General features: G+C 43.5%; 1 protein-coding gene across 1 annotated transcript; it reads right to left on the bottom strand.

The window, feature by feature from the left end:
• Positions 1-681: 681 nt before the first annotated feature.
• TMCO1 (transmembrane and coiled-coil domains 1) lies at positions 682-26,915 on the bottom strand. The gene is made up of 7 exons (XM_019747349.2): positions 26,703-26,915; positions 26,196-26,273; positions 20,056-20,115; positions 16,004-16,050; positions 14,082-14,149; positions 11,673-11,817; positions 682-1,380 (listed from the first exon to the last, which is right to left on the bottom strand). Exons 1-7 carry the CDS (start codon positions 26,770-26,772, stop codon positions 1,282-1,284), a joined length of 567 nt encoding a protein of 188 aa, XP_019602908.1. The 5' UTR covers positions 26,773-26,915; the 3' UTR covers positions 682-1,281.
• Positions 26,916-26,985: the final 70 nt, after the last annotated feature.

Genomic DNA, 26,985 nt, shown 5'->3' on the forward strand with positions numbered 1-26,985 from the left:
AAGTCCCTGACCCAGTGAAGATGACCTGTGGTCCCAGAAGAGGGACCACAGGCTGTGCAAGGGTGTGAGCGCCTCCACACATTTGCTTTCCAATGTCCCACTGGCTTAGATTTTGGAATGCTATCTGTTAAGAAATTCAGGCTTATCTGCATTTTAAAAACACTTACCACTTCAGCATATTACGAGCACAACCTGAGTGGCCTAATGCAGGTATTAATAATGCTTGATTTTTTGTTTGTTTGTTTAAAACGAGAAAGGGGACCATCTGTCCTTTACATAGGCAAAGTAGCCAAATCCTGTATTTTGTTCAGAGGCTTCTTCTTGGGCTTGAAATGTCATCTCGAGTCATTCAATGATGGTCAGGTTCTAGAGTGTGGTCCAAATGACTAGTCTTGAAAATTATTCAGGACAAATAATGAAAAAAAAACTAATTGTGAGGTGGCAGTAGCCTTTAACATCTCCTTGGATTTCCATTCTTGTGACGTGATAGCTTCATTTCTTCTGTAATACATCCTGCTAAGAGCGCCTTGGCAAAAATCCAATCGACTGTACAGGGTAAGAAAGGAGCAGCTGAGGACACTCATTTTTCTACCCCCGTGAGTCACTCCTTTCCTCTCCTCTTATGTTTTCCAATTCCTATTGGAGACAACTCCGTATCTTGAGCATATGAGGCAAACGTGATAAAATGACATTAAGCTCTTTTATTTTAGGTCTTTATGTTTGGATCACTAAAAACATATCTAGAAACATGGCAAAACGAAACAGATCTCTCCTGATAGATGAAATAGCTAAAAGTTTGGCCTCTTTATTGATCGTGGGTCATATATTTGGCTTAAAAAAAACACAGAGAACAAACAGTTCCGATTAAGAGTCACTAACTAACTGAAGAAAAACTAAAATTTTCTATCGGACTGCTAAGTGCTCACCGACAGCCAATTCCATGGCACACAGCCATCTTGAGCCAGTGCCACAGAAAACGTGCATGCCGGCAACACAAGAAAGACATAGTTTCTCATTACATAAACATCACTTGAACTTATTTAATCAACACACTTATTTTAAAAATTCACCTGTGACTGAAAGCGCTGTCATGTTTGTTTGTTGGGTGCCATTCTCATTGAAATCCTATCGAAAAAGTCTAGTAATAACTGAAAACTAGAAAGTGGCCCACATGCTAAGGCTGCCGGTGGCTCTTGCTATAAAATAGTTGCCAGTCTGATTTGAAGATCTAACAAAAAAAAAAAAAAAAAAATGACAGGAATTCAAGGGTTCGTCTTGATTTCAAGAGAACTTCCCAGAAGGAGGCGGAGGACCAAGAAATCCACCGGCCTGCTTGGTGGCAGCTCGCGAAGGGGCAAGGCCAAGAATCTTCTGGATGTTCTGTGAGGAAAACAGAATAGAAACTGGTTTTAATACGAGACACAGAAACGAGTTCTACGTAGATGCCATGTGACGAGAAGCCCTACGAGCGAGAAGTACCCTCGTGACCTAAAACAGGATGATTCCTGCCGCGTTACCTTCACAAAGGCTTCCATCAGCACGGAGCTCACAGAATATGAAATGCCCCCTTATCTGAGGAGGCTTCAGTCTACTGACCAGAGAAGCTGGTTTTCTCACGTGGAGAAGCATCGATGGCGGTAATCTTTTCCTTTCACACAAAGCATGTAAAGTACATTCATAAGCTATGTCTTGAAGCAAGGAGTACAGGTCCTCTGCCCAGATTCAGTCATTGCTGCACAGTCTTCAAAGAAATGAGAGAACTTATGACTCTTGCAAAGTGATCTGCGTCCAGAATCCTCCTAGATTTTGACACCTCCCTTCACCTTTTTCAGTGTCTCATTTCTAATTCATTAGTGTTTTTTTAGAAACTCATCTTTATTAAACTAGTTCTCAAAAAAAACCAAACTACTTTTATACTCAGATTTCATCGGTTAGTGTAACGTTAAATTACATACATTCAACAAGTAAAACCAGCATAAACAGTTCACGGATAAACACAATCGACTCGGAAGATTACGCCTCAGCTGGGGGAGCAGGCGGACGGACGGAAGAGCAGACAGTGTGATGTGGGGATGAGTCAGGGTGCTGTACAGAGGGAAGGGAGAGGGCTTATGAGTGTGGAGAGGTTAAGGAAAGGTCAGTGTTAAGATTCTGTGTGGCATTTAGAGGAGGGAAAACGCTTAAAGGTCACCTGATTATTCTTGTTCAATTCTTTCATTTTATATTTGAGGAACTGGAAACGTATGATGGCTTGTCCAAAGTTACAAAGTTAAATAAAGGGCAGAGTTGGAATTAAAACTAATGTGTTTTGACTCTTAATCTAATGGGTTCTCTCCATACAGTGTTAAAGTTCTGGTCTTCAGAACAACCCCCCGCCCCTGCAGAAGGCAGGCCGGCACGTCTGCACGCATCACCCAGTAGTTACAGAGCACCAGCTGTGCACAAGGCACGAGAACCCCTAGCCAGGCTTCCCTGCAGTGGACACCAGGTCCTTCATCATGAAGAATGACGACTGATATAAATGCATTTATATTTCTGATGACACTCTGTCATTGTCATGCGGGAGACCCTGCTCACTGCGCCCTTAGTCTTGTGGGGCGGCCTGCGGGGTCTCTGCTCCCTCTCCCCACACAAGAACGCAGGATATGGTGAGGCCAAAAAGGAATACCCACGGAGCCATAGGTAGGGGAGTCATACCACTATACTCTTGCTGGAGGCTGGTTTCACTGGATGTGCGACCTGCTGTCCATTTTTCTGCCAACTTACCCACGACTCTCCTCCGCTCTCCTCGGCTCTCCTCCGCTCTCCTCGGCAATCCTCGGCTCTCCTCGGCAATACTCCGTAGCCGCAGCAGTTATATTAGCAGCCAATTGGCTAACTGGCCACAGCTGACGGCCAAGCAGCCTCAGCTGACGGCCATCTACTACCCGAGCCAGCACCTTTCCATGTGAGGCCGAGAGCCTGTAAACTACTTTCTGGGGCTCTGTCCCCACAGGCATATTGTAACAGAATGTAAAGGAATATGAAGACACAACCTTAAGAATTCAGCTAAATTACATTTACCATAAAATACCTCTTCGTGCATTCACAACACTATAGCTTATGCTTTACTTTAAAAAGAAACCTGGAAACCAGTTAGGAAGCAGATCAATCGTCATCAGGTCAGGCTGCTTCTCCTTGGCAGAGTTGGAGCCGCTGTGTCACCTTCATACTGAAAATAGCTCCTCACGCCCACCTCTAAAAATGCACAAAGCAATGAGAAGACCAAATGGTTCCAATTTCTTTTATTTAACCAGTAAGTATTTACTTACCGCCCACAATGTATCCAGGGTTAAACACGGCATTATGGGACGTGACTTTAAAGACAAAATTTGAAATAATAAGACATGACCGAATTAGCTGCTGACAAGCACGCTGTCTAAAGTTAACAGATACAATAATATGGTCTAGACAAAATCGACCAGGGATCCTTGCACAGTTATTCTGTCGAGACAGGGGTCCTGTGGGGACAGAGTCCCAGAGAGCAGTTTCCAGGCTCTCGACCTCACATGGAAAGGTGCTGGCTCAGGTAGTAAATGGCCATCAGCTGTGATTGGATGGCCATCAGCTGTGGCTAGTTGGCCATCAGCTGTAACCAGTGAGCCATTGGCCACTAATATAACTGCCGTGGTTATGCTAGCAGAGAATGGGGGGCTAGCAAGAAGATGGTGGCTGAGCTAACAAGAGTGGATTGCAGAGAGGCGGATGCTGCCAGAGAGAATATAGCAGTATGACTCCCCTATCTATGGCTCCGTGGGTGTTCCTTTTCGGCCTCACCATGTCCTGCGTTCTTATGTGGGGAGCGGGAGCAGAGACCCCGCCTGAGTCCTGGCATGACATTATCCTTTACTGACATTCTAAACAATCTGTTGGAATTCCTACACAGTAGTCTCACAAATGAACCCAGGTCTTCTGACGGTTTTTCTTAGATAAAATTTCCCCTGCTCCCATCGGTGAAGTCCCACACAGGTGGGAACTAGCGAATGGTCTCCAGAGGCAAGAGATCTAAGTAGAAAATGAGGGGCCACACCTCTCTACAGTAGTCATAACAGCCTCCATTTCGCTGCACTTGCAAGTTTACAGACAGTTCCAAGGACTAGTCAGACAGTTCCATGTTCAGTCCTTAGTCATCCTCGCTTTAAAGATGAGAACGCTGAGGCAGAGAACAGTTACAAGTCAGGACGTGAACTGACATACAACTCAAAGGACAGTTTTCCTCTAGTAAGCCACAGCTCGCTAACAGATCTTTATCTTAAGAATAAAAATCTTTAAAATAGCCCTGGCCTATTTTTTTTTTAAGTCACAATTATGAAGACTATGTGTGAGCAGACCACTGTGAACCTAAAACTTCTCTAAAGAATAAAGTCTATGAAAACGCTTATAATACTGTAAGGCTATATGGAAAAATAACAGTTGTATTAATAATAGTTGTACACCCTTTTCTCATTCCTTGCCTCTGATGTCACTAAACAGGGTAATTTAATATAAAGAGAAATATTTCTGTGTGTGCTATCTCCAGCTACTAGGCATTGTTTTAAACACTTTCTATGTATCTTATTTAAATCCTCACAAGTCAAGAAGAGGCTTAGAACCCCTATGTGCAGAGAAGAAAAAGGGGACCCACTGTCGGGCTGTAAATCAGTCCTCACTGAGTAGCAGCAGGTATTTCTATACATATTATCTCCTTTACATCTTCCAGGAACCTCAGCCATGCAACTCGACCTGACTGCTCTCCTGTACAGTCTCTCAATTCTCCTCCTGGAGGTCATTTTTCAGGATTTCTTAATTAGCAATATTTAGACATATGAATTTTGCTAAAAGGCAGGGGTTTTAGTATATTATAAAGATGATGTAGAACAACACAACACAGATTTTGGAAAAATGTAAAACACTTATTTTGAATTTCTGTCCAGTCCTGTGTAACAGGGCAACACCTGAAGAGTGTATGTCAGAAGGGAAAACAAAGGAAAAACATTTTCCCGTAATCATGCCTTCTGTTGGCAGGAAACCCAGAAAAAGACACTGCAGGATTTGCGTGCCTTCCTCTTCGCAAAGGGTAAGCGCCGGTGATCAAGAAGGGGAAGTTGTTGGTTGCTAACTGGATATTTTGGGAAGACCCAGGTCACGGGCAATAAACACATTCTGCTAAATTGTATTCCTTAGTCATTTGGCTAAAATAACTTCGCCATGGCAATCACCAGTTGGCTCTTTGTTTCTCTGGCATCTGGCAACCAGACTTCACTTACAACTGATTACAATTTCTTATCAAGTTCTCGTAAGAGACCTTTACTGGACCCACAAAGCTGTGTGTAATGCCAATCACCTCAAATGGCCCATCCAACAGCCGCAGGGTTTTCACATTATATTTGAATAGACTGTTTGGGAGGATGACAGAGAGATTAAATATTTAACAACAAAAAATGATAATACAACACTGGTGTAGCTGAAATATTACTGTGTTAGCAATCAGAAGACTGGAGCTCCAGCACTGGCAAACTGGGTAAAAATATAATAGGCAAGGTCTTTTCACTTGACCACATCTCAGTTTCCTTACCCTTAAAACAACAGGAGGTATGGGGACGGGGGCGGGGGGGGGGCTCACTAGATGAATCGTTTTCAGACCCTTTAAGCCACAGAATCCTTTCTTTAAACAAAATCTCATGTAAGAACCCAATACAGAAAACAAACAAAATAGAGCTGAGCCTTGCTGCTGGGCCCTTCAAGCCTCCCCGATAAACACCTTCCAAGAGCTGTCCAGTCCCCTTGCAGTGGCTCTGAATTCTAGAATGTGTCCCCTTTGTGACAAATTACACTGCCTGGCAGAGTGGAGCTTGGAACTCTGGAAGGAGGCTCAGCACATGAGACTCGCATTAGCTAATGCTATTCCTTTGTAATTTCGAGTGAGTATCATCTGTCCTAGATTCTCCAAAGGCCTCTCTTGTAATGAAGGTCTTTTTTTTTTTTGGGGGGGGGGGGGCGAGGAGGTGGGTGGGTGGGTGACTGGGGATCAGGGGATCAAATGACAATTTCAATCTCTGTCTCACCCATCTTTCCAATGAAAATTCCCTTAGAGCTTGTGGTTAGCCCCTTATTTGATGACCAGTCAAGGGGAATGTTCTGAATTTCAGTTTAGTTCAAGATGTTTTATTTATTCATTTTTAATCTCATAATGGATGGCAGGACCCAGGTAGCACCATGTGGGGTGTCCAAAACAGAATGAAACTGTAGTGTTACTGGTTCGAAGAAGCAAAGGACAGGGATTAGGGCAACCATAACATCTTAAAATTGAGGGAAAGAATCCTGGAAAATAGAGGGCTAAGGGGGGCGGACGGGGTTCAAAATTCTGCATCTAACCTCTGCCCAAATCTCTGGCTGAGTCTTCACCTACCCATGTGTGAGACAGCCTTCAAGCAGCCCACTGACTAACACACCTGAGATTCCAGGTGCTGGGTACCACAGAGGAGATGCAGTTTGGGGTTTGAACACCAAGTTAATTGCCTACTCAAACAAAAATCAACACTCTTCCAAAGAATAACAGAATCCAGAGTCTCTATAGTTTATCATTCACAACGTCCAAGGTACAATCCAAAATTATTAGACATATCAAGAAACAGGAAACATGACCCATACTTAAGAGAACAGGCAACAGAGAGCCCGACCTTGAGATGATGCAAATGTTGGAATTAGTACACGAGGTTTTTAAAGCAGCCAAATAACTATGCGTAGGAACATAAAAAATTATATGTGTTCATAATAAATGAACAAATAAGAAATCTCAGCAGGGAAAAGAATAGCAAAAAGGAAATTCTGGACCTAAAAATATGGTATCAAAATTTAAAGATCATTAGATGGCTTTAGGTTTAACTCAGATTAGAGATGACAAAGCAGTCAGTGAAGTTGACAACAGATTAATAGAAATTATCTAAAGAACGGAGAGGAAAAGATGTTTACAAATTGAACAAAAGAGCCTCAGTGCCCTGTTGCACAATACCAGAAAAACTAACGTGTAGCTGGAATCACAGAAGAACAGACAATGGGGCAGAAAAAATACATAGTTGAAGAAATTATGGCTGAAAATTTCCCGGATTTAATGAAAACCTAGCAGGATAAAAAAAAAATTTTTTAAACCCTAGGTACATCACAAATTGCTGAAAAACCAAACTTAAAAGAGAAAACCAGAGTGCCACCAGAGAAAAGCGGCATGTTATCTACAAGGATACAGAGATACGTGGGACTTCTCATCAGAAACAATGAAGCCCAGAAGACAGTGGAAAGGCATTTTTAATGCTGAAAGGATTAAAACATACCAAAAACAGTCAACCCAGATAGCCAATGAAAACATCCGTCAAGAATAAAAAGATACGTTCAGATCAATGAAGACGAAGAGAAGCTGTCGCCAGCAGACTTGCACCGTAAGAAACACTACAGAAGAAATCGACGCTGTAGCGGAAGGAACACACATTATGCAGTGACGCTTCCCCTCCAGTTACACCCCACGAACGACTCTGGACTCAGCGGTCCCTACACTCACTGCCCACGCTCAGCCTTCATGCTTTTACTCAAACCGCTTCCTATGCCAAGACCACTCGCATAAGATTTGAAAACCTCTACTTATCCTTGAAGGTACAACTCAAATGGCCCTTTTGTATAAAATCCTAGTTTCATAGAACCAATCTCTGCAGCCATTATGTATCCATAGCATGGTTTTCCCTCCTATACCACATGGTACACACACACACACACACACACACGCGCGCACGCGGATCAATCACACCCGACAGTGACTTATGGGTCTGTTGTCCCACACAGACCGTGAGTCCCAGCAGGGCAGACCCTGGCTTTTTACCCCGCATATCAGAGGCTCCCTGGCAGAGCATAACAACCTGGCTCGATCCCCAGCGATGACAGGGAACTTTCTAAATGACACCTTCGACTCAGGCATAAAAACCGCTCACGAAGGATGAGGCTAAGATGCTGCCTGGATAATGTTCTTCTCGATTAGCAGTTAGGAATCACTTTTGGAACCGCGTGCATTCTCTGATTTGAAGTTAAACACCCTGCCCGTAGACGAGCTGTGCTGACATTAATGAACTAAGGTCTAAGCCTCAAATAAGGGACATAAATGAATGACGAGGCACAGGAGATGGCAGGTGTCTGCTTCTTCTATCGTTCTGATGACTCAGATATACTGACACGACAGAAGTGGAACCTGTTTTTGTACATATAACAAGGCATATCAAAATCCTCAGGCTTTCCTACAAAAGCCGAAAGAGTGAGAAAAAAACTTAAATGTACTTATTTTTTTCACCATCCTGAGCACACTCACCTGTTGAAGGCGATGATGTGAAATTCTTACTGATACTTTTTCAGACTAGGGTCATACATACATCAAGTTATATGTTAGGATGTGGGTGACAAAAGAAAAAGACAAGAAACTCTCCCCCATTTCCTCAGAACCACTAATCCTGTTTGTTTTCAAAGACAAGAGAATTCTGTTCATAACTTTTACAATCATATAAGTTTACCAGAATAGACCAATTACCCCTTAGCTGCTTACCAGCTAAGTTTGCTTGGATCTTTACTGAGATTTAGAGCAGTTTATAGAGAGGAGATAACCACTGACTCAATCCACTAATGACTCACAACAATAAAAAAAAAGAAAAAAGGGCAAGTGCCTTAATTTTAGTGGTAGAGGAAGTCTCCGTCACTAGCCTGGGCTATCTTAACACCTCTGATGCAAGCTGGCAGACCTACCATTTCCGCTGTTACAAATTCATACAAAGGAAATACTTGTCATGTGAAGGTCAAGGCAACTAACCCGTTAATCACTAAACATTAAGGAGGAGAAGGAGAAAGATAAAAGGAGAAAGGCAATTACATTTATTTTCAGTCACTATGACAAATCACCATGTTTTAATCTGTGAAAAGAAACTCTGTCCTATGTTGGACTGCAAAAAAATATTAATTTTAAAAATACGCCAAGGGTGCTGGGGTGACGGTGGGGGGAGACTAGCTGGTTAAGAAAAAAGCGTTGCCTTAAGAACAGCTGCGTCCATTCTGAATCACTGTCATCGGATTGTCGTAACACGGAGAGGTTGTGCACTGAGCCCCTTTCACTCTGTGAAAACTGACAGCCAGAGGTTAGATGCCTTTCCCAAGGACACTCAGCCTGAGCGGCAGCAAGACTGAGACCTCCAAATACCGCATCTCCTCAACCTCACAACGCTTTCCTCCTCTCCCCCCACCGTTTTAAACTAGAAAGGTGTCTTCAACTCTTATATGGTCAGCAACGTAGTATTTCTTTCCCTTGAATGCTCTTAAGTCAACAGAGAATCATATAATCAATAACATCCTAGAAGGGGAAAAATTATGTAATAGATGAAAACCAGACTCACAAATACTTTAATCTTTGCTTAATCTGCTTCTATTTGAAATGATTACAATAACAGAAATAATTTTAAATGTACTTCCATACCCTCGTATTTGATAACAATTTTTTAAAAAGTGAAACTACAGGTGAAAAATTAACTTGATTTCAAAAGAAACAACTTCCATGAGGCAAGGCCCGTAATCCTACGTCAGCTCTGCTTACAACCAACTGTCGGCTGAGCATCAGCCACAGCTTCACACAGGCTGTGCTCAATTTCGTGAAACGAATGCGGACGAGTCTATCAAGGAATTACTACTAACGGGATCAGCAGTTCTCTTAAGGAGGGGAACTGCCTGAAGCAGACAGACACCCTACTTCAAGCTGATGGGACACCTCCTGCTAATAAGGGGTGTGACAAGGGACTGGGGCTGCTGGGTGTGATCACAGCAGCACTCACATGTGGAAAGGCAGTGGACTCTGGGTAATCCTGCAGAGATGTTATTAACTGACAGGTGTAAGTGTGGTCATAATCTTTCATAAATAAAAGACTTTAAAAACATACATTCAGGAAATTCAGTGATAAAAGTATCTAATCACTTCAGCAATTAAACTGTGGACACTTTAAAGACACTAATAACAGAAGTGCTTGTCATTCTCCTAGATGCTATATTCTAATTTACTGTAAGATTTCCTCATTAAAACCAGCAAGGCTACCCCATTGTTGGAGGTAACTTGCATATAAAATACACATTGTTTTCACACGTTTAGCATAAACATTAATCCCGAGCGAGTGAGTGAAATTATGGTTTTCACTCACTGAAACTGAAACATGAGAAATTATTTGTATCCTTTAAAAAATGGTCTCAGCCTGGAGGTGAACTGACGCCTTAAGATTAACAGTACTGGGTAAAAGGTGCAGCTGTGTAAAACGTTCTGGCGATTCCTCCAAAAATTAAACCCAGAATTGCAATATGACCCAGCAATTCCACTTCTGGATATGTACCCAAAGAAGGGAAAACAGGAACTCACACATTAATACACCCAGGGGCAAAGGTGAAGTGTCCATGGACAGATGAACAGATAAACAAAATGGCTATATACACACAATGAAGTATGATTTGGCCTTAAAAAAGGAAGGGCATTCTGACATGTGCTACAACGTGGATGGACCTTGAAAACATTATGCCGGTCACAACAGGAAAAATACTGTATGATTCTATTTGTACGAGGTCCCATTCACAAGTAAGAGGGCTCCAGCTCCTGGAGACAGGAAGGAGAATGGTGGTTGCAGGGACTGAGGGGAGGGGAATGGGGGCTTAGTGTTTAGTGGGGACAGAGTTTCAGCTTGGAAAATGGAAAACTTCCACAGCTGGATAGTGGTGACGCTTGTACAATAATGTCGGATGTACTTAATGTGACAGAACTGTATAGTTAAAAATGGTTAAAATAGGAAGTTGTATGTTATGTCAATTTTACCACACTAAGCAAGAAAGATGAGCAGCACTGGAGTCTCTGCACTCCCAGAAAGTAGCCTTTGAGGCTGAGAGGACCAGCTGGAGAACTCCTTAGGGAAACCGCTACCGCGGTGGTCACGCCAACACACTTAAACCAGAGACTCTAGGCGTTACATGTATGCTCTGATGTACCCTCCACGTTCTTTCACCCTAGGGGTTCAGATCACACTGCTGTAACCCACACTGTATCTCTGTTGTGAATAACTTAAAACCTCCAAAGTGGACCGGACAGATGGCGCAGTTGGTTAGACCCAACCCACTCTTTGCTTTTGTACCTTCAGACAGTTGCAACAAGGAAGGAACCCGAGAGCCCCAAGAATGGGATGTGGGAACCACCTCTGGCTTTACGGCTACTTCTCACCCAAGGGGGCAGTGGTCCGGACCTCCTCACTTGTACAGTGGTGTTAGATGGGACAGTGGGGTCTAAAACAAGCACCTGAAAGATCTCAGGAGCAACAGCAGACACTCCTGGTATTACAGACGCAAAGGCTAACTTAGGGGATGACATCAAGGAAGGATGCACGGTCATGCGTTGCTTAACAATGGGGACATGTTCTGAGAACTGCTCATTGGCGATTTCGGGGTCGGGCGGACATCAGAGTGCACTGACACAAACCCAGAGGGCACGGCCGCCCGCACACCTACGTAGGCTGCGCGGTACACTGCTACCTTACGTGCACGCCGTTGTCACCCAAGCATCGTTATGTGGCACCTGACTGTCGGTATTAACAGTGGGTGTGGTCACTCACCTGTCGGATGGACATGGTGCAGAGAATATAGAGGAAGATGAAGGAACAGTCTGTGGTGTCATCGCCCAGCAGGTTTCTATGAGACAGTCCTTGGATGTAGGACAGGGGAGTAAAAGGGAGCTTTGCCACCACTCTACCATCAAATCTGAAAAGGAAAAAACAAACAACTGTTATTTTTGGAAGACTGACAAGCTTCTTAGTTCCAGAAAAGAATCTGGGACAGAAATAGAACTTTAAGTCGCTTGAGCTCTAAAAAACAAAGAAAGAGTGATATTCTAAAAAGAGACATGAAATACAAGGGCGCAATAAGGATGGAGATTTTTCCCATCAATCTTTTCTAAACAATGAGTCTTAATTTTTGCAAGAGCCTGGTGAAAATAGATTTGAAGCAGATGCCCTTCCCATAGAGCAGCCTTTCAGACTTAGGGGGTGTGTGCATGTTGGGAAAGATTAAAAGACTGTTTCCTACAACACCTCACAGACAATAGAAAGAAAGGGAATCATACGAGCATAAGGCAGTATCACTGCTGGTGGAAACGGTCAGTTATTCCTGAGTCAGTCTGTTTCATTAGAACTCACCTGCACATAAGACTAAGGGATAGAATCAAATGCTGAACTTCAAGCAAAGCAGGACTCAAACCTGTTGCAGTAATCACGCAATAAAGCCAAGGCCAGTAAGAGTGGCCACACACACGCACACACACACACACACACACACACACACAACTAACCTATAAACATATTATTTAAAAATCAGAAGTATGAGAAAAATATGTAGAAACATCAAATTAGAAAAGTACAGATGAGTACTTAGCCAGCTGTATACCGTCCAGAATGTGACAAACTTTAGAATATTTGAGTTGCACTAATGAAGTTTACCAGTTAACTATAAAACCTTGCCGTGTTTGGTTTGCCTGGTAATTTATGGTGATACATACCCAAATTGAGAGAAAGCACGGCAGTAAAAAAGAGTACTGAGTTTAGAATTACAGATTAGAAATTATGAGACTTCTGGATACCGTGGGGAAGTTATTTAATCTTCCAAAGGTCCCTCATTAATTAAGTGAAAATTTTGTATTAAAGCCATTAGACGCTTCCCCCTACTATACTTGACACACATACATTTCTAGTATAACATCCATCAATGCATTTGTCTTTTCTTCCCATAAAACTCGGATCTGACTGAGGGTGAGGCCACATCTTATTTGTTCTATTCCGATGCCTGGCACAAAGTAGGCACCTAACAGATGGGGAGAGAAAAGTGGACTGGGGGCGCAGGGGTCACAGGGAGAAGGAGAGACAGACAGAAACGAAGCCGGGGATGAAGAGTAGAAGAAAGGGAAGGACAAGAGTGAGTGAGGAAAATTCTAATCCACCTGGGAGGATTCAGGTGAGCCCTGAAAAGTACTAAATGACTGTTGGTCCTCTTTGGCTATTTTCCCAGCTTCTGTCAAAAGCAGGGCAGGTGGATGGCTCAGTTGGTTAGAGCGCGAGCTCTGAACAAGGTTACCGGTTCGATTCTCGCATGGGCCAGTGAGCTGCGCCCTCCACAACTAGACTGAAGACAATGAGCTACCACTGAGCTTTCATCTGGAGGGTCGGCCGGATGGCTCAGTTGGTTAGAGAGCGAGCTCTTAACAACAAGGTTGCCGGTTCAATTCCCACATGGGATGGTGGGCTGTGCCCCGTGAAACTAAGATTGAAAATGGCGACTGGACTTGGAGCTGAGCTGCACCCTCCACAACTAAATTGAAGGACAGTGGCTTGGAGCTGATGGGCCCTGGAGAAACACACTGTTACCCAATAAGATTTACTTAAAAAAAAAAAAAAAAGCAGTTCCACAATTCCTCAGGGCTGCTGCGTGCTAGGTTAGACAACAGTCTCTTACTTTATCATGAGCGAAGATTATAGTTGTTAAGGCTCTATTTTAAGAGTCAAACATCTTTACATGACTACCCTCCTGGTGAAGGCCCTATAACACCTTGGTGTTTGCTTTGTACAGAAAGGATCTTCAATATTAAGAGGGTGAAAAAGTGATCACAAAATTGTAGCCTATCAAACTTAAATTTCTTTGATTTGGATAACTGGATTGAGGCTAGATAAGACAATGTCCATGTTCTTAGGAAATACACACTTCGGTAGTTACGGGTAAGGGAGCCTGAAGCCCACAGCATACTAGAAAAACGGATACATAATGTAGGTATGAGAACATACATGATATGGAGAGACAGAAACAAGAGCAAGTCAACGGGGCAAGATGTTAACACTTGTGAATCTGGATAATGGATATACTACTTCTGTAACTTTTCTATAAATTTGAAATATTAAAATATCACCAAAAAGCTCACTGTTCACACAAGCACACATACAGAGCGCCAGCTGGGCAAAAACCACAGAAAACGTACTCACATGGAATTGAACATTCCCATTAGTGCAGTAAAGCAAAAGCCAATCGCAAACATGGATTTCATTCGAACCTGCAAGGAGAACAACAAACTGTCATTTCACACTAAAGAACACCCACCACTAAAGCACACCCCAAAAGTAGTGCTTTCATGCCATCTTCTAAAGGAGCTACTTAGCCAAAAGCTGCCTACTGGCTAACCACCCTCCACCTCCAAGCCCCCTTCTCCTTGCCACCGTCTGAGGAACAGTCTGGCCAATGAGTTACAAGTACAAGGCCTGAAGGAACTTTTAAAAGGGACAAACTTGGCTAGCGTCCATCCCTTCAGGCTTCCGCCCATTCTTCTTGCCTGGAATGAAGAACACAATGCCTGAAGGTAAAGCACCCCAAACAGCCAAGCAATCTTAGGCTAAGGACGGCTCCCTGCATCTTCGATGAACAACCTCAAGCTAAGGACGGTCCCCTGTATCCTTGATGACATCACCGAGCTGCCAACCTCTGGACTTTTGGATGAAGGAAAAAAGTAACCACCTTTATCTGTTTAAGCCATTGCTTGTTAGGCATTCTGTTACTTGGAGCTTTCTTAATTACATATGCCATAAAAGTATAAATAAACGATTATGACGTCATTGTATCTGGATGATACGTTATGGGCAATTTTTATCTCTTCTTCTTTCTCTAGTTTCCAAATTTGCTATGATAACAGGTAATAATTGTGTCAAGAGAAAAGAAAAGCTATTTTTAAAAATAGGGGCTGGCCCGGTGGCTCAGGCAGTTGGAGCTCTGTGCTCCTAACTCCGAAGGCTGCCGGTTTGATTCCCACATGTGCCAGTGGGCTCTCAACCACAAGGTTGCCGGTTCAACTCCTCGAGTCCCGCAAGGGATGGTGGGCTCTGCCCCCTGCAATTAAGATTGAAAATGGCACCTTGAGCTGAGCTGCCTCCCAGATGGCTCAGTTGGTTGGAGCGCGGGCTCTCAATCACAAGGTTGCCGGTTTGACTCCTGGAACGAATGGTGGGCTGCGCCCCCTGCAACTAGCAATGACAAGTGGACCTGGAGCTGAGCTGCGCCCTCCACAACTAATACTGAAAAGGCAACAACTTGAAGCTGAACGGCACCCTCCACAACTAAGATTGAAAGGACAACAACTTGACTTGGAAAAAAGGCCTGGAAGTACACACTGTTCCCCAGTAAAGTCCTGTTCCCCTTCCCCAATAAAATCTTTAAAAAAAAAAATACACCTTTAAATTATAATCTTTCTTAATTAATAAGAATTTCAAGATAACGCAATCGAGCCTTTAAAGCTCTCTCAGTACGTCAAAGCCAACTGTTGCCAAGTTCAGATGTCCTATGTCAAATATACAGAAATTAAGTAGGGAAATCAGTCAAGCCGTGTCCTTAGTTTACCTACGCCTTAGAAAGAATAGGACAAACCCTGCACAAACCTTACTCTTTACATATGAAGAGCGAATGGACAGTGAGTCACTTTTCCTCACACCTCATGGCATGCCTGACCCTCAGAACAGAAGGACTCTGCAAACACGAAAGGCAACAGTAAAGGCCGTTTACAACGCTCCAGTCCCTACGCTGGGACTGCCCAGGTCACCATACAACCAGATTCACCATTCCCAGGAGGAAGAAAGAACATAAGCATAAGGGGGAAGCTAATCAAGAACTGTGTGAAAGGGACAAGCCAGGACGCCCGAGACAGCCTGACAAAGCTTTCAGGTTACTGCAGTGAAGGCCGAGCCCAGGAGCATATGGTCCAGGAACTTCCATTTGGTCCAGGAACACTCATGATATTATTTACAACCATCACAGACTGGACATTTCTGAAAAGGGAAGGGCAGTACACTTGATGCAAAGGAGGGTCTTTTGCTGAAAACCGTGATGTGGTTCCCCAGGAAGTTGTGTTGAGGACTCTTACCATTGACAGGTCTCTGTTGTTGTTCTTCAGTTTCTCTTCCTGCCTCTCTGAGAAGAAGTAACGAAATGGTTAATATACACAGTGCCTGGCACACAGCAGATGTTACACTGTCACTGACACTGACACAGTATTTCGCTATCACTTAATAAGGTGAGCTCATTACCCAGCATATTGTACACTTTATAGTAACAGAAAAATCAAGGGCAGCAGAGCACCAAAATATTTCAATTTAAATAAATAAAAATCTTTAGAGTTTAATTTAAAAAAATTACTTCTGGTATTGTCTGAACTCTGTATTCCTAAATTACACCGATGGGAACAGAAGCCTCTCTATAGATGAAGAGAGTTAGACATCCCATGACTGTTTTATATTCTGAGTTGTCTTGAATGGAAGACCAATTGATAATATACCCTTGAAATTTCATGTAGATTTGGAAATGACAGCAAAACTTAAAGCCTGATGCAGCCTTCTTTTATGGAAAATCCAAATAGCATAAAGGTTAGAGTAAATATATAAACTCAGGGCCCCCAACAAATTAAACTAGAACTGTCCTCCCATCCCTCCAAGTCTCTAAGAAGGCAGATGCCCACCCACGTCAGGCAAGCTTCCGAATGCCTGCCCCTGCCCAGCCTGCCTCGAAGGGTATCTGCCTCTCACCATGGTCTTTGCTGGAGGTCCGTCTGCCTCACAAATATTCCTAACACCCCTGTCCTGCCACCACTGACCCAAAGGTGGCCAAGCCACAGTCTTTCCCATGATCTATGACATAAAAAGATGAGCTGAGCCAATCGAATTTTAAACCAGAAAATCTTGGGAAATTAAATCAATTACCGGTGAGAGCAGAAATAGAAAAATTACAGTATCGTGCCAGTGCTCAAACTTCAGTTTAGCTCAGAAGAACCTGGGCAGCTAGTTAAGAAAGCAGAGTCAGGGCAGCACAGCCAGAGATGCTGATTCAGTCAAGTCTGGGACGCAGACTGAGAACCCTTCGTTTTTAGCAAGTGTCTCAGGCAATACAGACACAAGTGGCCCACAGAGCACGTTGTCAGGAACGCTGCTATAGCAAGAACCCAGGACACAAGCCACAGTTAGGTGAAAGCCAGAGTTACACGCTGGAGAGCCACTGCAGAGGGGTGGGGCAGGTGAACGGCAGGAGAGAGGAGCCTGTCAGCAGCGGAGCCTGGAGTCAGGGCTCGCTCTGCCTGCAGGACCCGTCTGACACGGCCCCTGCCCTCCTGGAACCAGCTGGTTCAGCTTTGCCTGACTTTGGGTCACATACATCCCTCACTACCTGAGGGAGCTTGACAGCAGCCAAAAGAGCTAAATCATAGTCAGGTATCAAAAGTAAATGAGTTTCTTTCTCTCCTATGAGAGGGGAATGTAAAATAGTCCCATCGCCTGCGCCAAAACTAAGATGGGAAACAGAACCTTACTTTTAAATGCAAAAGACACCTCAGTTTCAAATTAATGGCTCTACCTAAGACCAGGATCGAAGAGCTTCACGGAGTGCAATCGATGACGTTTGCTTGTCTGAAATGGGACCTGCAGACCCTGCCCTCTTATTGAAAACTCAGTAGCAGCATTCTTTACAGCCTCCTCCCCCACCAATTACTATATGTTTGTAAATAAGCTCGAGTGGGGAATCTGAGCGAGGGTTGCATAACAACAAACCGGTACATAGGGCCAATCCACAGAGGCACATTTAATTGGTCCCTAACATTGCTGGAGATGAATAGCAGCTGCTTCAAAACCATCAGTGCAAGTGCAGTATCCACGAGATAAAAATAAATCCATCATTTATGAGAATCACTGCTTTTCTTAATGAAAACGAACAGAGTTTCCATAATATCTTGTAAAAACCATCGTGGGGTGTTGGAGATAAAGTTCTCAAAAACACCGTATCGTGGTACCACAATAAACTGTGTCTGGCTGGACGTGCCTCAGTGCAAACGGTAAGGAGGAGAGAGGAAGGAATCTGATAAGGTCCAAAAGATTGTCTGATAGTCTGGCTTACTCTAAGAGCAAAATTTACAAATCTAGAGAAAGGACAGGCTGTTTGTCTTTTAAGCAACAACTCATAAATATTATGTCTTGTGACTCCTGATAAGATTTTGATAAGGAACTCTTCATAAATATTATTTCTTTTCACTTCTAATGATGTTTTTTTGGTGAGCAAACAACTCGAGGCTGCACTCCACATTAAGAAAGTTTGAGTTCAGATAACTCTGTTGTCAATGTAAGGGGAGCCGGTAATCTGCCTTCTTGCATCTTCTATCTTTCCTATCCCATAATTTATAGCAGAGCTACTTGAAAGAACGGTCCACGTTCAATACCTTCAGCTCCCCACTGTGCACGATGTCCCTAACCTACACAATTTGGCTCCTGTCCCCCATCACACCACTGAAATCACTCCTGCTAAGTCACTGGTTTTGCCCGAGATACTTAACATCACCTCCGGATCCTTCCTGCCCCCGAAACTCTCCCCCCAACTTCTGTGCCATCAGCCCTTGCAGCTTCTCTGGGTTTGCCTTTACTGGGATGCACTTCCGCTACCCCTTAAATACCTGTGCTTCCTCAAGACTTGCTCCATCCACAGCCTTTGCTTTGCTTACTCTGTATGGTCTCCCTCTGCGACCTCGTTTACTGGTGGACTCAATTACTCCTTATAAGCATTGTAGCCTTTCTCTCTGCCAGCTCCAAAACCATACATCCGACTGTGTACTAAATACCGTGTTTCCCTGAAAACAAGACCTAGCCGGACCATCAGCTCTAGTGCACCTTTTGGAGCAAAAATTAATATAAGAGCTGGTCTTATATAATAGTAAGCCCCTCCTCTACCAGTGACTTTACCTCACCAACCACTCAATGACCGAGAGCGAGTTATTTCACTGAAGCCGCACCTTCGCGTCTATAGGAATGAGGTTAACACTGTCCAGTGTTAGGAAGATTTAAAAATCTGTCAAGTGCTTGCCTCAGGGTGTTGCAGATGGTAAGTGCTCCGCTAACAGTAAGCAGCGTTTTATTTTCTTATGTGCTTCTGCAGCTAACGCACACTAAAGCTTCAAGATTCCGCTAACGCGTTTTCTCTTCAAGAAAACCTGCTCCCTTCCGTTGGTTTGGATACAGTGTCTCCTTACTTCTGTATGTAACACATTCTGCATATAGGTGCTTACCATACTGCACTGGTCTGCTTTCCCTCTCTAGACAGACCTTTTAAACCACAGAATTGTTCCCTACTTTGTCTCTCCAGGGCCTACCAGAAAGACTGACACGTACAAAGCAGACGTACGGTGCCATCTTGCCATGGAACTCAATGAGTAGGCCGTTTCGAAAACATCTGATACCCCTACACTAAACTGCAAGGCTTCAATCAGAACAGACACTGGCATAGTCCAGCCTGGCAGGAGTCTCGCCTGGGAAGTAACAGCAGTGACCTAGGGATAGAGGCACAGCTTCTGAATCAAATACACATTTTCTCCTGATTTTTGAATCAAGAGGCATCATAAATACAATCATATCTAATCATTTAGAAATTGACTTTTTGGAACAGAATTCCATTCTGTAATTAAATTCTAAAATACACGGAAAAACCAAAAGCATGTCATTATTTTTTAGACGAGGTAAAAATTACTCAGCAGAAAATGTCCTGCCCGTTGGTGGAGTTCCATCACCAGCCAATTCTCAGGAAGGAAGCCATGGCAATAGTCAATACAAATAACGCAGTCTTAACTGGAAATAACCATCTCACAGATGAAAAACAATATGCTTTTACAAACTATGCCAAGAACCCCCAGCCAAGTTCAAAATCCACAACTGTCAACATCATTTGGGTAAAACTGAAATTTCAAAGCTAAGAGCAAAAATGGAGCAACTGTTTAAACTTGTCCTACAAAATGGTTGAATCTCGTAAGATAACGTCTGCAAGTGCTTGTAAACCATAGAATCACACAAACACGAGTTACCACTGTTACTATCTTTATTGTATCATCATCACCTGAAAATTATTTTTCCAAGAAAATCTAGATTTGTGCACACCAATAACCCATCTTACCTATTTTCTTCTTTTGCTGTCGGCCAGCCGATTCTGTTATTGTCTCCTTCTTCTTTTCCACTGTAAACAACACCATAGCACAGTAAACATTAATCATGCGCTATGCTCAAGAAACAAAGGCCGCTTTATCAAAGCTGAACCAACAAAGGCCGCTTACAAGGAAGTTACACACTGACCGGGACTGAGCCAGCTGGTCTGCCCCCACACCTGCTGACATTCCAAGACTAAAACTGCACCACTGCAAGCATCGTTCATCAAATACCCACCAAGGATTGTACAAGAACATAATCATAATAAAAACTGAGATGATTTTCATCAGCGGAGGGTGACTGCCTTAGGTAGAGTCTAAGCACGATTTTCAAATTCTGCTCTTATGTAACCATGGTTCATTGTAGTTACATTCTTTCTCATATTCACTACAGAAGACAGGAATTCATTCATTCAGCTACTGGCTGCCTAAGTAACAGGCACTGTTCTGAGTAGATAAAAAGATTAAGCATGACCATGCCCACTGGAGAACAACCTGGTGGGTGCAGATAATCAAATAACAAGTACGGTACAGAAAACAGGCAAGATTGACATATGCGCAGGGTAGGAAGAATCGGAGGGCCAAAAAAGCTAAAACCAACTGTTTTTGATGTATTTCAATTAATATGATGGTAAAGTAACAGCAAACTTTTAAAAAGGAATAATGTTATATATTTATATTTAATATTTACTATCTTTAATCCCCTAAGAATGGACGAAGAATAGACATGTCAAAAATTACCTTAGTTTATTTCCATTACCCGTTCCACATATTATCTGTGTACTTCCTTTACTAGCAAACAGTACAGTGCGTGTATTATCTCTAGAAGTTGCATTAAAGAGAATTGGCAGGTAGGACACTTCCCCTTATTACATTAAGTATACTGCCTGAACTCTACAAGTAAAACTGGTATTACTGCTTTATGAAAGAGATGTAAAATTCAATTGGACCGCAATACTGCAAGTAAAATAGTAAAGTGCTGACTAAAATAAAATGTGTGTGTGTGTGGGTGGGAGAGAGGAAAAGAAGGAGGGAGGGAGGAAGGGAGGGAGAGAGAGAGAAGGACAGAGAGAATGAACATACACATTGGACGTCTAAGTAACAGGTACTGTTCTAGGTAGATAAAAAGATAAAACATACATAAGGGGAGAGAGATGTAGAGTGAACCTACTATACTAGTAAGAGATCATAAAAGGAAATTAAGTCAAACTCTACAAGATGTTACAGAAACAACCATTTAGAAAACAAAATGGACAGAAAACATTGGCTGTTTTACTCTTTATCATTATGACTAGTCAAAGAAACAAAAATATTTCCTTCCCGCCCAGAAGGACTAGTAACACAACTACTGGGCATTTAACCGTGACTGCATAAAACACAAGGGAAAGAAAACAGAGGCTGGAGAACAGAAACAGGAGAGGACGCTCTGAACGTTAACCCGGCCTTCCAGCAGGCTGGACTGAGACTAGATAGATCTTTTCTGGGGATAAGGTAGATTAATCTCATGCTTTTCCTCCCTCCTGAGGTCACAGAGAAACTCTGTCGTGTTGACGTTTCTTCACCAGAACCACACCCCATCACAAGAAGTGGAGATGTCAGAGTTGACGAAAATGAAAGCTCTCTAGGCTGAAACACATTTTCGCCCATGAGCAGGCATTGCTGTATTCTGAATTCTAGAGTTCTGTCAGTTTGTAAGTTATTCACAAAGCTTTCCCCTGTTTCACTGTAAGTAACAGAAACACTTCACACAAATCTGTACTTCATAAATGCCTCAAATATTTGTGTTGGAGAAGTGAAGTGTATGTACTTCTATCTTTCTCATTTATTGAAGTGCTTTCTGGTATTCTGAACATACCCGAATTTATTGGTATTTAGAGACCACATGACTCAACCAACCTGGTACCTTTAAAAAAGCATCTTTTGTCAAAGGCCCAAATCCCAGGAGAAGAACTTTTGGGGTAATATCAGTATTCTCCAAATAATGCCAAGGATTAGAACAGTACCGGAAATCTCAATCTAATTCTCAGTCAAATCTATTTTTATATTTTGTATTCCTCAAATGCTCTACAAACTTCTTTTTATTTATTTTTTCTATAAACTTTTCTTGCCTAGATCCAACCACTTCCTGAATACAGAAAGTCAGAAGGCACTACATACTATTTGCAATTAGGACATCTGTTCAAAGAGGGAATTTACCTTATTTTTTCCTATTAAATGTCTCCGATGCTAAATATAATAGCTGTCCCTTTGATTGTAAATCTCTAGAAGACGGTATCTATGCCCATTTAGTTTGTATCGCTTACAGATGTCTAGGAGACAGAATCTACGCCCACTCATGTTGGATTGCGTCATCATGGTAGTCTCTACACACAGCAATCAGTGAAATGTGTCAAGTCATCACAGAAACGAAAATGGTACATGCCGACTGGGTTTTCACAGGTGATCTACAGAGGAGGACCTGGGACTGTAAGAAATGTCATGATTGTTCCCATCATCACCAGCTTCCCTCATACTTATCTTCAAAACAAGCATACTGAGGAATTATAGTAAAACTTCAACTATGGAAGCTTTGCCTGGCAACTGTATTACTTTGAATATTGGTGCAAAATGAAGAAGACTTAACTTATTTCTAGAATAGAGATAATTAGAGACAAAGCAATTAGTGTGGACACTAAAGAAGCCCAAAATCGATAAAGAAGTCCATAATCTACTTATATAAATATTTAAGGTGAGCGAATATTTATCTAAACAGATTTGAAACTAAATGTGCTTTGCATTTCATGAGACCACTAAATGATACATGTGATGTGAGGAAATGTATATATGGATGCCACTGCATGCTGGCTAACTAGTGTACAATCACACCAAAAATATATATGGTGTTATACCATGGAGACCATTTTTTCTTTCATGTATTTAACATACTTTTATCAAGTGTCGAATCTATGCCAGGCACTGTGATAAGTGCTAGAGCTACAATGGCCTTTGCCCCCCAGAAATTACAGTTCTGTTGGAGAGAAGACTTGACTACTCACAATCACACAGAGGTAAAATTGTAATTCTAACAGTTCTCTAAGGAGGGGTATATAGAAAAATCAGAGCCCATGACAGGAAGACCTGATCCTGTCCTGGGAGACAAATGAAGGTTTGGAGACCTGAAGACTGAATAGGAGTTAACGAGACAAAACGAGTTGGGAAAATTAATCCAGGGAGAGGGAACAGCAGACAGAAAGGCCCGGCCCCATCGTAGGAAAAAGCAAGACTAAGTCCAGAGGATAGAAAAAGGCCTGAGTGTCTGGAGAACAGAGAGCAAGACAAAATAGGACAGAAGAAATGGTCGGGGGGTTGGGGGGCACCAGACCATGCCAACCTGTAGGTCCACCTTTATCCTAAAAGCAATGGGAAGAAACTGAATGTTTTAAGAAGGGCAAGTAACACAGCCAGATTTGTGTTTTGCAAAATTATCCTAGATGTACTGCAGAGAACAAATTTGGGTAGCTGCAGCAGACCAATGAGGAGGCTAGTGGGTCAAATGAAACGTGACAGAAGTTTAGACTACGTGGTAGTGCCAGCAATGGGGAGGTGAGCAAAGATTGCAAACTACCCAGGAGGACAACAGTAACAGGGCTTGCGAGAGGACAGCACGTACAGGTGAGAGACGAGAGCATTCAAATCAGCAAATGTTTGTTTTTTTTTCAATTGGAGAATATTGGGGAGCAGTTTGTTTCTCCAGGGCCCATCAGCTCCAAGTCTATGTCCTTCAATCTAGTTGTGGAGGGCGCAGCTCAGCTCCAAGTCCCAGTCACCATTTTCAAACTAGTTGCAGAGGGCGCAGCCCACCATCCCATGCGGGAATTGAACTGGCAACCTTGTGGTTGAGAGCTCGCGCTCTAACCAACTGAGCCATCCGGCCGCCCAAATCAGCAAATATTTTTAAACATTTACCATGTGCCAGTTCTAGGTACGTGGGCTGCATCTGTGAATGACTGTAACAAAAAAGAACCCAGCCCCAGGAAAGCGTGCGTTCTAGTAGGTGGGATAAACAACACACAAGCAAATCAGAGCATACTAGGAGGTGAGAAAAGCCTTGGGGGAAGAAATCGAGAGGGGGAAGGAGGGAGGGAGGGAGGGAGCAGCAGTGGTTGGAGGTGGACAGGCTGCAGTTTTAAATAGGGCGGCCAAGCTAAGACTCACCGAGGGGAGCTTTGAACAGACTTGAGGAAGACATGAGGGTTAGCTAAGCAGATATCACAGAGAAGAACATTCTAGGCAGAGGGAAGGTCGCAGCACAGGTGTGGCTGATGTGTAGTGAGGAACAGCAAGCAGGCCAGTGTGAGTGGACAGAGCGAGTACGAGAGAAAGCTCCACAGGCCACTGTAAGGACTTGGCTTTTCCTCTGAGTGAAAATGGGACACCGATCACAAGGTTATGAGCAGAGGAGGGATACAATCTGATAGGCCTTTAAAAGGAGTATTCTGGGTGTCATGTTGGGAACACATTACAGGGAGACAGAAACACTCCTTGGAGGCTACTGCAATAATCATGCAAATGATGATGGCGGCTTGGCCTATGGGAGCTATCAGCGGAGGTGATGAAAAGTGGCCAGATTCTGCATATACCTGAAGGCAGCCTGACAGGACTGAACGGAGGCTGAGAGAGAAAAGAGTCAAACATAACTATACAAGGATGATGGCCTGAGCAACTGGAAGGACAGAACTGTCACTGACCGCAACCATGAAAGCTACAAGTGAAGCAGGCTTGGACGTGACGAACAAGTGTTCGGTCTGGATCTGTTGGGTTTGAGATGTACATTAGACTTTCCAATGGAATGGACAAATTGATAGTTGGATATATGAATCCCGGGTTAAGGAGAGTGGGCGGGAATGTAAATTTGGGAGTCTTTGGCAGACAGAGCACATAAAGGAGTTCACCACGGGAGTAAGTGTAGAGAAAAAAAGAATGGAGGTCACCCCCAACAATGGGAGGTCAAGAAGAGGAAACAATAAGGAAATTGCAAAAGAATGAGCAGCAAGATGAGAGCAAAACCAAGAGTGTGTGGTGTCCTGGAAGCCAAACGAAGAAAGTGTATCACGGTTTCTGGCTTGGACTATTGGAAGCCAAACAGGGAAATACCGAAGGAGGACATTTGTGAAGGTAAAAATAATAAGCCTGGTTTAAAATATGTTGGGGTGCATTATCAACAATAAATAAAGGAACAATAAACTGTAATTTAAAAGACTGAGTTTGTCTTCTAACTCTTTGTTTGCTCTGTGACGTTAGTATGTCATTTAACCTTTCTAAGCCTCAATCTCCTTTTCTATAACGGGAGGATAATATTTACATAACTGACCCCAAATGGTTGCTATGTGGATCAAATGAGACACGGTAAGAAAGAAAGCTTCAAACTCTTATGAAGACGTAAAGAAAAGTCATCGAATACAGAAAGTCACAGGAATTTTAAGATGCAACAGTTAGATTTAATCTTTGTAAGACAGAAAAGAACACTGAAAGCCAAATCAAGCCTAGAACGAATCATTCACCATATACCTCCAGCAGCCCCTCTCAGCTGTGTCCTGTGGAATTCCCGTTATATTTATAGCTAACAAACTCTCCTTGTGCTTAATGTTTTCGTCAAATACTCCTTCACCCGCCTCACCCAACTGCAACTTATCCCTGAAGACACCACTTACCTGGGCACCAACCATAATGACCTGTTGTGCTCCAAACACGCCTTACTCGTTAAAATGTCCCTATTTTTGCACGTACGCTATTTCCCTTGCCTGGAGAGCCTTCTCCCGTCTCATTCTCTAACCAAATTCTAACTCTCCATGAAGGACCGCACGGCACCTGCATCACAAAGGCTTCCATGAGCCCTTACCTGTCCTTCTGAGCCACCACAGCACATAACATGTACCTCTCGGGGCCCTTACTCTGCTCTAGCGTGTATGACACATTTTGCATAAAAGTCTTGTATTTCTAAACAGACGTCAAGTTGGATTCATCTTTGCATATAGTGTTTGTATAGCCGGCGCTGCTAAAATATGCACGGGGAACACGCACTCAATGAGCCTGAGCCGTTGAAACTATTTCTAAAGGACGCTGCCATACTCACATTTCTTACTCTGTTTTTCCACTTCCGCCTTCAGTCTCTTGTACTTGTCTGTCCGGTAAACCAGGACCCAGGTTATACCTGAAACATGGAAAGCTCACGTTCAGAGAGAAACGTTTGGAACGGTCACAGCCAACTGTCATCCGTGGTTACCATCGGGTAAGGAGGCATTTCAACGTTTTGCTTCATATGGACCAGCAGTTAACTTCTTTTCAAACGTTAGAACAACTGACTCTTCAACCAAAGCAACCGTGACGTGATGTAAAAGTGTCTCCACAAATACGCACGTGAAATCTACCCTCGACCACAGAAACGGGCAATCGAGTCCACACGACGCCTGTGCCTCCCGCTCCTGTGCACCTGCTGCCCCGAGATTCCCCGGAGTCAAGGAGACGAGCTGCCCCAAGCAAGCAAGGCTGGGGACCTCTCCCCGGGTGGCACGAGGGACCCCGGACCTAGGATCCCTCCCCTCGGGCGCTGCTCAAACGCCCGGGACGCAGCCGCTCTCACCCTCGGCGAGAAGAGCCGTGCACACCGAGATAAACACGATGAGCAGCGTGTCCGCAAACATGGTGCTCATCTCGCACTTCCGTCTCTGCCCTCCCACCCGCCAGGGGGGAAGCGCTCTAGAGCCTGGAAAAATGCAGCCAAGACGACCTCCCTAGGTTTCAGGACCCCCGAGGAACACCGCGACTCTGACAGGCTGGTCGCCCCACTTCCGCTTCCGGGGCAGAGCGCCGGAAGGGCTCCTTCCAGAGAGGGGCGTGGCCGCGCGGAGCTAGCGAACGCCCAG

This window comes from Rhinolophus sinicus, linkage group LG17, assembly GCF_036562045.2.
Source record: "Rhinolophus sinicus isolate RSC01 linkage group LG17, ASM3656204v1, whole genome shotgun sequence".
NCBI lineage: Eukaryota > Metazoa > Chordata > Mammalia > Chiroptera > Rhinolophidae > Rhinolophus > Rhinolophus sinicus.

Coding starts and splice junctions, on each gene's coding strand:
- TMCO1 (XM_019747349.2), bottom strand. CDS start 26,772: ATGAGCACCATGTTTGCGGACACGCTGCTCATCGTGTTTATCTCGGTG. Junction 26,274..26,702: donor CACGGCTCTTCTCGCCGAGG/GTGAGAGCGGCT, acceptor TCCATGTTTCAG/GTATAACCTGGGTCCTGGTT. Junction 14,150..16,003: donor ACAACAGAGACCTGTCAATG/GTAAGAGTCCTC, acceptor TTCTCCTTGCAG/GTTCGAATGAAATCCATGTT.